The 10,511-nt window shown below is 45.3% G+C and overlaps 1 protein-coding gene across 2 annotated transcripts; it reads left to right on the top strand.

The window, feature by feature from the left end:
- The first annotated feature begins 7,119 nt into the window (after window positions 1-7,119).
- LOC135401079 (uncharacterized) lies at window positions 7,120-10,511 on the top strand. 2 transcript variants are annotated; one of them, XM_064633236.1, is made up of 7 exons: window positions 7,120-7,542; window positions 7,600-7,985; window positions 8,056-8,263; window positions 8,368-8,415; window positions 8,506-8,562; window positions 9,474-9,539; window positions 9,947-10,511. In XM_064633236.1, exons 3-7 carry the CDS (start codon window positions 8,220-8,222, stop codon window positions 10,275-10,277), a joined length of 546 nt encoding a protein of 181 aa, XP_064489306.1. In that variant the 5' UTR covers window positions 7,120-7,542; window positions 7,600-7,985; window positions 8,056-8,219; the 3' UTR covers window positions 10,278-10,511. The 2 variants fall into 2 exon arrangements, with proteins under 2 accessions (XP_064489306.1, XP_064489315.1); XM_064633245.1 differs by lacking the exons at window positions 7,120-7,542; window positions 7,600-7,985 and having other exon boundaries at window positions 7,996-8,263.

Raw genomic sequence — 10,511 nt, 5'->3', positions numbered from 1 at the left:
GCTTCTGTACCATGGAGTTGAAGACGGCTGCTGCCTGTGTGACATTCTTGTAAGGACGATAAAGTTCATCAAATTTGTCGAGAATGAAGTTCACTGGGTCATCGTCAGTGGCTGGTTGTGGAGAAAACGTCTGCGCAATGCGACGTCCATGCGGTCCTAGCACATGTAGCAACAACGCCCTCCTTGCCGGTTTAGGCTTAGCGGTGTATTCGCATGCCGCTTCGTAGATAGTGTAGGCCTCGCGCCACTCTTCCCACGCTGCCTGGGGGTTGTCACCTGGTGTCACACATAACAGGGAGCTCTAGACGTAAGTGACCAATGAGGCTTGTAGTCAGATGGCGCAATGAGCACTTGCAGATAGATGAGCCAGAAGCCATCTACCGAGGAAGCTGAGTGACCAATGAGCGCAAGAGATGACCAGGATCTCTCTGATGCAGCTGAACCAGGAGGCTGTTGTACCAAATAAAGGTTGAAATCAACAATTGTCGTGTGTCTTGTCTGAAGCGACTGCCTGGTGCCGACAAATTCAGGATAGCCAATCATTGTTGAGCAGGCTTATCGTGGACCAATCGGGGCCGGCCATCAGTAGGCTTCAGTGTGAAGGGCCAATCAGTAGGCTTAGCATGGTTTGGCTTAGAAGTCAGTAGGCTTGGAATGGACCAATCAACATGAAGTAGGCAGACCTAGTAAAAAGGTAAGTTTGGATATCTGAGCAGAGCAGAGGGCTTAGAATGGACCAATCAGTGGAGCTGGTTAATTAGGGGCGGAGCTCAGCGATCAGCCTCTACCAATCAGCGTGAAGTGGGTGGAGCCAATTCTTTAGCGTAAACTGGCGGAGCTATGGTGAACCAATCAGCAGGCATGGGCCAATCATCGTGAAGTGGGCGAAGCCAAGTAATTACCATAAAAGGGGAGCTATGATTGACCAATGCACGATCAGTATGCTTAGCATGCGCCAATCAACGTGAAGTGGGCGGAGCCAAGCCAACCAATTAACATAGAGCAGAACTATGATTGACCAATCAATGATCAGTGGGCTTGGCGTGGTCCAATCAAGGTGAAGTCGGCGGAGGTAATGGCGGCCAATCAGATGGCTTTGGATTTGGCTTGTGTTGTATTACAAGTGGATTGTGTTGGCTCAGAACTGGATTTTGGCTTAGAATTTGATAAGAATACGCCATCTTGGATTAGAAAAAGAGGTCGTTGTACGTAACGGTGCTTATACAGTCTTAAACTATACTACTAGTGTAACCCTTTCTATTGAGCTGTATCTACCTAGGGCAATACCTCCTTCAGTTAACTTATCAATTTATGTAGATGATATCCAAATATCCTGCTTTTCTTCCAACTTGCCATCTTGTGAAAGACAGCCGCAGCTTAGTATAAATAAACTAGTTAAATGGTCATGCGAAAATGGTTTTAGGTTTTCTCCGGAGAAAACTGCGTGCGTGTCTTTCTGTCGAAGAAGAGGTATGTACCCAGACTCAGTACTTAGCATAGGAAACCAGTCCCCTGATGTCCGCTCAGACTATAAGTTTCTTGGTGTCTTCTTCGACAAGAAACTCACTTTTGTTGACCACATCACTTATATTAAAAAGAAATGCACGAAATCGCTAAAAATAATAAGAAATTCTATCACACAGGTTTTGGGGTGCTGAAAAAGAAACAATGCACTGTATTTACGCATCTGTCATCCGATCCAAAATGGACTACGGATGTATGGTATACGCATCTGCTAGGCACTTATGCTTTAAAAGAGTACAAAGGGCCATCCAAAAAGTTTTCAGATTAAGACGTCTGATGAAAGTGTGTGTGTCATTTTACTAATGACACTAATGGCTGTCGGTTTGCTAATGGCTGTGTGTGTCACTGAATAGCGCGAAGGGTTTTGATGCGTGCAATAATGTGTAATAATGATGCAATAATGTGTAACGAGGAAGAGAAGTATGATGCTACGTCACCCATGACGTTACATGGGTAACTCCCTCTGGTTCGCTGGTCAATGGGGGTCAGCGGCCTGTCCCTTTGCCGCCGCAAACCAGCTTTGCCAGTTCCCCTGAAGAATTGGGGATAGAAGGAGCGGCCGAATCATGACCGAGCCAGGAGCAATGCTTGTTCAGAACCCCCAACAGCCGAGTAGAAGAAAATGCCTAAGATTCGCAAACACGTCTCCCTAATCTGCACTTAGCCTAATAGCCCGTGTTGTGTAAGTACGACAACTTTACGTTTGTACACGTGTGTAGGTGAGAGGAGGCATGAAACCCGAAACGACGGAGGACTATAGGAGAGAGCGAACACTTATCACAGGTCACTTCCTTTTGATTGGTGATAATGGGCACTGCGTGACCAGCTTGGAGTTGAAGTTGGACGGACTAAAAACGGACGAGCTTGATAAGGATACTTCTAGCTGCTTCATCGCTTTCAAATGCCAGACTTCTTTTTCGACAAGTACAGCTTGGGACAAAAGTTTACGGAACACGGCACTGGCGTATTTCTTCATCGGAGCGGCCTCCTGCTAGATATCAGGAAGATATCGAATAAGAAACGGGTGACCAGCTATTCTATCCAACTCTCAGTATGTCTGTCCGCTCCTGTTCGCTGCTAGAGTGTCGCTGCAATGGAGAAACGTGCCACCCCGGTGTTCCGTAAACTTTTGTCCCAAGCTGTACACCCTGGTACAAATGGCATTTTCAATGCCACTTGACACTTACACACTGTTTTCACTGTTTGACACTTACTGTTTTCACTATTATTGCAGGGCGTTTCATTTAAAATGAGTCGTTTTTTAATAAACATGGTGCATTGCACTTGAACGAGACTTAGTGCGTAAGTAGCACGTTAGTAAAGGTCCAGTGATACTCAGCCTTTTTTTTTGTTTCCTCATTTATTAATTAATTCGTTAACTGAAAATAATTGGTGATCCTCTTAACTAGAGGGCCTATAGCAAAACTGTCAATGGTGGAGTTGTAGACGGGGAAGGGGATCTTCTCTTATCCGTGATTGTTTTTTTTTTAAATTCCATGTTATTGCCGCGAAGCCACTGTGGGTATGAGTGGCGTACAGACGTGCACATATAGAGAGACTGCAGCAGGGAGGAGTGGAAAACAGGGGGGTGATTATATACCTTATCTCAGTTCTTTTTTCTTTTTCTGGTTTCAAAAAAAAAAAAAGAAAAGCGTGCTGGAAGTTTCCAAATACCGCCCTACCGCTGCGCACGGGAACAAGTGATATGTTCGTTCGTTCCAAATGTATAAACCACTTTACTGTTGACAAACAAGACGCGCCATCTGCGCATGCGCAGAGTTGGTGTGGGCAAACACACTGAATGCAGCCGTGCGAATGCTTTCCGCAAGCGCGACTTCGGCTGTGTTGCACTGCTACACCGCTCTCGGCTGTCTTCTTCCACAATACCTGAATAATTTAGAGCTATGAAGGAATCAGACAAGTGTCGCGACAATACAAAGTTGTTTATGAACAGTATACAACAAGACGATATCTTTGCGTTGTACATCGACAACTGGACAGCCCAGCCACAAAACAACCGCCGATCACAATCGCGTAGTAGTTTCGCCGAGACAGTTCACTGCTGATATTGTGCAAGCATAAGTCACTGGAAGCACACAATTACTTCACCTTAGGCGAGGCGCTTGATCAGGGCGTTTCTGAAAACAGTGCTGATCTGGTTCATGTTCACCTGTTCATGTTCATTCATTTGTACACAGGTACCGTCGGGGGATCTCACAAATATGATATCAAGAAATCTTTCCGTTTGCCTGATCAAAACGATTCCAACACACAAAAACAATTCACAGTCAAACGATTTCTTCGTTCTGCATTGCGCATAAACTTACGAAAAGTGATTTCAACCTCTAATCATATGATAAAAAGTTGAAAGTTCGACATTTCCTGTCTGCCTCTGTGTTGCTCTCGACGTCTTGATGACTCTCCAAACCTGTCTCTGAGTCAGATTTTTACTCGATTAGTATTACTAGTAGTACTAGAACATTCCTACCAAATTTCTGAGCAAACCCTGCATGGCCCATTTGTAATAGGTATTAGTGCCTTCAAAGCTACCAAAAACGGACCGGTAGGTTTCGTGATCTCCCGAGTGAATTCGAGCGTCTATATCAAAAGCAGGCTACCCCAAAACAGTCGTATGCGGCCTGCGTAGTTCCTTCATGGCTCAATGCGCCCCGCGGACACGAATGAGTTCGGCATCCCTGCTGTGCACAAAAAAAGGAAATATGAAACGATGATCGGATATCGCCATGGTGATGGGAATAATGGAGTAACGCTATCTGAGGCTACTGACAATACTTTGTCGAAGGCGAAGCACAACGTCACCTCGAGTGTACGGAAAAATCGCCCAAAGTGCACTATTTCACGCGCAAAACATGCCGCTAAAATAAGCAGGCAACTGCACAGAATGATGAATGTCTGCGAGCATTTGCTTAAAGCAAGGACCAAAAAGCGCGATTCTGGCAACGTACCCAAGAAGCACGCCAATATTGGTCCAATATTGGACCCATATGGGTTGCCAAGATTGCCAATATTGGCCCAATATGGGCTGCCAATATTGGACCAATATGGGGAGTGCAACCAGGCTCCATATTGGACCAATATGGGCTGCCCATATTGGCAAGCCCATTTTGCGCCAATATTGCCAATATTTCTGTGATAACACCTACGGAGAGCCCGTGTAATAATAAAGCATTATGCTGTATAATATTCACTACTTTTGTATGATTTTTGCTTTTTTATTTCTGCGGATCTAATTCATCCACGTTCACATCACTGCAAAAAAAAAAAAGAACGAAAAAAAAGGAAAGAAACACGGCATTGCCCAAACACACACAAAAAAAAAACACGAAGAACAGGTGCTACGCCCGCGCTGAAGATCACAAGCAGTCCCACAGAACTGCCAATACCTAAGATCCCTCAGAAGCCTTCATTGGGATCTCAATATTCTGTGGACTAACAATTTCAACACCCGCTCCGAGAATACAAAGCAGCGAAACACTTTCGTGGCGGTGACGGACACACGCCAGAGCAATTTACACTACTTGCAGCAACTTGAAATCACCTAACTTTACAGAATAGCCATCCCTTCTTATCAAACATTGTGTTTTTTACTTGACCTGCCGCAATTTCGTTACCATTACAGCACCCAGCGACATTTTAGCCCTATGAAACGTCCGTTCAGGCTGTCGCGCATGCGCATTAGTTGTAGGACGCGTGATTACGCTCAAACAACTCGCTTGCTCACAGTCGGCAGGACCGATTGGCATTGGCATCGCGAAGGAATATGGCGGCGACTTTCAAGACGTGGAATGTTGAAGTGTCGAACTCTAGCGAACTTTACGTTGGGAATGCCAAGTACGTTGACTGTTTCGAACAATGTGTATCATCTGCGCGAAGTTGTTGAATGTAACGATGTAGTGAATAGGGTATTTCACACGCTTCAACGTTCAATCTTGCCGTGCTGCTTGGGCATTTGTGCAACACGGCTACGTACCCTGTTCAGTCAATATGGGGTGTACGCGTGCAATATGGGGCCCATATTCCCAAGATTTTCCCAATATTGGCTCAAAGTGGGCAATATGGGGCCCATATTGCCAGGATTTTCCCCATATTGGCTGAAACTGGGCAATATGGGGCCCATATTGCCCATTTTCAGCCAATATGGGGAAAATCTTGGCGAAACGGGTCCCATATTGGACCCGTATCGCCAATGACCAGCCAATATGGGTCCAACATTGTGTGCTGCTTGGGTATTGTCACGTTTCTGCACAGGTACGTCGCCATGATCGGCTTGAAGTCAAGAAAACATTGACACTACACGATTATATGCGCCAGTCCTTGTTGTATTGTATAAGTGAGTTGAACATAGACACATATGTCTTACTTAGATGATATTTACATTTTGTTCGTGAATGACGCTGCCGAACAGCACAGGCGCAACGGCTCGGCGATGCACAATGCTGTGAAGAGTGCACGCATGAAGAAAAGAAAAAGAAAAATTGCCTTGCGTTCGCTTCCCCTAAATAGAGGCATATAACATCTTTAGACAACATATACAACCTCACAGCTATTAAGGTGCCCAGTTTCATATTGGTGGCTACCAAGCTTCCCCGTGGTGCTGCGAGGAAAAATTAGGAAAAAGTGTGAAACAAAAAAAATAGGCATGCATTATATACATGCCAAAACATGGCGGTCAGAGATAAGGTAAAGATTAAAAGGGAATCATTGGCGGACAGATCGCATGGCAATAACGGTACACTGCAGCCATCAGATTTTTTGTACATCTTTTTACCGCCATAATTACAATGTCAGAAAGTGTTTTAAAAATCGATACTAAGAAGAAGAGAGCGTGCGTTCGATTTCCCAAAACGCGAACCTCAGGAAAACGCAGTATCTGCGGCGTTGTCTTTCCTGGTTTTAAAGCAGATGTCACCAGAAATGTTCGTTCTTCAGTCTCTTTGGCTGTGAAAGCACACCCTTAATTTGTAGATGATTTTATCTAACCCGTCTTGAGGCGCTGTTTATCAGAGAAGAATGTGTGATGAACTCTGATAATTCCCCTCCTTTTCGAGTTTCATTCCTCCTCCCATTTACACATGCTCAAACGTACAGTCGGCTTTCTGATATGCGGAAGTGTCTTTAGGCTAAGCCCTCTTGGGTCTCCTCTAAGGTCTGGACGGCCGCGGGCAACGACGTCGCACGAGGACAAGGCAATCATTGCTGCAAACGTGGTCGACCCGTGAGCTGAGCCTGCAAGCGTCGAGTACAATCATCGGACGACGATTAGCGTGCCTCGGGGGTCTGCGTTCCGGAGTCGCGGTTCAGAAGCCCGCGCTGAAGCCGGAACACCGAGAGGCAAGACTGGACTTTGCCTTAAAGGGAGACTCCGCACCAAAAGCGTTATGAACTAACAATGCTACGTCAATCCATATCGTATGATGTTTCAGTGGTCGCAATATCTCATCTCCAGATGACATAGATAATTAGAAAACGATTTTTTCCATCGATTGATTCGGCGATTTTCCATGGAACGGCAGTCTAGCAACACTGTGCTTCACGTCACCGATAGTCTTCTCGAGCGCGCTATTTTGTGTTTGTTCTGCTTCGTTCTGCTCTATCGTTGGCGAGTACTTTGCGTGATATTTTTCATTATAAATTTCTGTGCCATTAGTGGCAGAGGAAAGACGTTCACCGAGTGGAATGGTTGGGACAATGTGTTGCGCAAAAGGTAGCAAAAGCAAGGACCCGACGACGCGCGCCGCAGTGATTGTTTTCGTCAATTGTGTGGCCGCTATTTCGCCGAAAACGAGGAGTTGGCATCCGATAACTCACAGCAGACTTTGCTCCAAACACTTCAGTCCCGATATGTTCGATCCCTCGACCGAGCTCATGTTCAATACGGGCTGCAGCAACAAACGGCTATCTCTCGTGCCCGGCGCCGTGCCCACGATTTTCGGAAAGCATACAAGGCATATGGAACTACCTGCGCGTGCATCGTACGACGAGCAAAGGCGGAAAGAGGTGAGGTTAATTTGCAATGTGTGTTCACAAAATAAAATTTGCTAATTTTGTGTGCAGCTTGTCGACGAAGCACTCAGTGTGTACGAGCTGAGCACACTGACCATGCCTGCAAACACGGATGCGGAAGACCACGTCAGTGCCGAATGTGGTGGGTGCAGCATAAGGCATAAGTTTGCGGCAGTTGGAAGAATACTGTAAATGAGTGTTCTTGATGCTGTTACGTTTCGTGTTCACTTAATTGCATTCCATTCGCTATTGGCTTCGCTATCACGAAATACACTGAACGTATTTCGGAGATATCGGTCGAGTCATTTGTGACACTGGTGGCGATGTGGAGACAGCACCGTTGTCCCCACCTGCTACTCAGGTAGTGTCACCTGTGTTCCCCAGCCCAGTCAGGCCAACATACACGGAGCATGCAACACAGACTTTGGAGTATAGCGGTACGTTTTCTTAGCTTTTGATAGGAATATGGGTAGGGATACTATCTGCAAATTTACTTTTCTTGATTAGTTCCACACGTCATCGTTCATACACGACCGCCTACTCAGCTTAGTGAAGCATCTTGTCAGACAGAGCCAGTTGTATTCTACGATGACGTGCGACGCACCTCGACTCTAGTTTTTGATGGCCCAATCCTCCCTCCTGTTGGTCCCGTCATCCATGATGATGTCCCCATGGATGATGGTCCCCATTCTGATGATGAAGACAGCATGGCAGAGTAGGTCTATGTACACTTATACCGGATTATATTTTCTGTGTTCATGCAGCCCATTTCTGAATGCATGAGTGTACGTATATTGACTGTATACTGATTTTGTGCAGGATGTTGGATCCTAATGATGCTAGCTATGTTCCAAACCAGACAGATGGGTATGGTACTTTTCAGTGTCACAATTGTACATGCATAGGTATGTATAGGTATGGTACTAATGGTATTTCCTCATTATGGAATTTTCATAGGACATTGGAGTCCTCATATTTTGAAGCCCCACTTGAAGAACCTGATCTGCTGGAACTGTAAGTGCACTACTCGTTTGCTTTGTGCACTGAAGTTACACAGATGCACATGTCATTCAATTTGGGTACAAGGAAGTAATCATTTATATGTTGAAGCACACACAAAGGAACAGACACATGTGGCATGGTTCCAGTGTTTCAATTCCGTTAGCCTTCCCACCCACTTCTGCATCATTTCTAAAAGGCTATTTGCAATTAGCATGCTAAATCAACTAAATTTATGTTGCTGAACCCTTTCAAGTTTAACCTCATTTCCACACTTCACAACAAGTTCACTAGCCGCAGTAGAGTCAATGCCTCACCTAGTCTATATAATGAAAAGGGAACATTGTGGTCAAAACAGAGCACTTATAAGTAGGTAGATACACACAACATAAAAACACACCAGAACGCGCTCTAAGTACACTAAGTTGTTTAGAGGTCTTCCCAGGCAGGAATCTCAGATTGCTTACATTGTGTATATCAACTGAAAGGCAACCATGTAGCTACACACATACAAAGCGAAAGAAGTAGATGTATGAACAATGCGTGGTGTCCTTGCTTCGCAAGAAATTTTTGAGGTTTCACAGTCTGTGACAAATGTTACATCTTTGTGCCACTTACTTCCTGCATGTTGGCTGAAAGCTAATTAAAGTACAGTTCAGGAATTGAAGCATTGTAGACAATAACATATTTCAATTGCAAGATTCATTGACAAATGGTTCAAACAATAAAGTATATCTTCTCTTGTTCTTATCATTTGAATACAGTTTAGGTGTTGGAACACTATGCATCGTTTACCCATATGTTTGTGTTTACTCTCTTTGCTTCACATATTTCTGATATGGAGATCCATCAGCCCCCCCCCCCCCCCATCTACAAGCTGCTTATTAAGAATTTTCATGTAACCCCTGTAATGCATATTTCTCCAGGCCTCCCAATGCCGACACTGATGAGCAGCCAAGCTACAGTGCAGAAGATGAGGATGATGAGAACAGGTAGACTGACTTGTCTGTACTAGGGAGCGAGAACATTTATTGCTTGATTCAAATGAGATCTTGCATGTTACATAAGCTGAAAACAAGCTGAGAAGGATATGTTCCCAGTGCAGCACATATCCTCAAACACAACCACCTTTGTAGTGGAGATAAGGGAGCAAATTCTAGTGAGGTGACCAGTTAAGAAAGGGAAAAGAAAAAGTTGGATGCTGATCTAACCTTGAGGTAGAGGTGCTTTGGCCATTGAGTGTTGTTCGATAAACATTTTTGCATCCAGCGAGTTACATTGCTAATTACGAGAAAGATCCCATTGACATTATAATAGAGACATTATTGTAATGTACTGGTGAAAGTGAAAATCATGCCAGCTGTATTGAAGCCTTATACTTATGATTTCCTAATTTCAGGTTTGAAAGCATACCTGACTCCAAAGGCCCGAGGGAGAACTTTTACATGGTTGCAGAATCTAACCTTCTTGACCTGCTCCGTATCTGCCCAACGTGCCTGACAGACCAAACAAAAGTCAGCCTCAGCTGCAAGGGATCCTTGCTGCGTACAAGTGTCACGTGCAAAAGGGAACACACAAAAGTGTGGCATAGCCAGCCGCTTTTGGGTGCTGAGCCAATAGGGAATGTCCTAATGTGTGCTGCCATTTTATTTGCCGGGTGCTGTCCAACAAAAGTGCTCCGCATGTTTGACTTCCCACACCTGGCCATAGCTGGGCGAACTCGCTCATGAGGGCCCTCATGAGTGCCCCTCACCCTCACCTCACGCCTTTGAGGTGAGGGTGAGTGAGGGCAAGCCCGCGATCAGGCCATCCGTGAGTGCACTCATGAGGTTCTTACCCTCATGAGGTCTCCTGTGAGTGCACTCATGAGGTTTTGCCCCTCATGAGACCTCCTGTGAGTGCACTCATGAGGTCTCACGGGCGCCAGGTCTGTGTGAGTGAAGTCACTGGTGAGGTCTGAGGGG

The sequence above is a fragment of the Ornithodoros turicata genome, chromosome 1 (genome assembly GCF_037126465.1).
Source record: "Ornithodoros turicata isolate Travis chromosome 1, ASM3712646v1, whole genome shotgun sequence".
Lineage (NCBI taxonomy): Eukaryota > Metazoa > Arthropoda > Arachnida > Ixodida > Argasidae > Ornithodoros > Ornithodoros turicata.
Note: the sequence above shows the minus strand (reverse complement) of the source record. Positions and strands in the feature narration are given on the sequence as shown.

Excerpts from the sequence above, each read along its gene's own strand:
- LOC135401079 (XM_064633236.1), top strand. The coding sequence starts at position 8,220 with ATGGATGATGGTCCCCATTCTGATGATGAAGACAGCATGGCAGA. Across the intron at positions 8,416-8,505 it reads GTTCCAAACCAGACAGATGG|GACATTGGAGTCCTCATATT; the intron begins GTATGGTACTTT and ends GAATTTTCATAG. Across the intron at positions 9,540-9,946 it reads GATGAGGATGATGAGAACAG|GTTTGAAAGCATACCTGACT; the intron begins GTAGACTGACTT and ends TCCTAATTTCAG.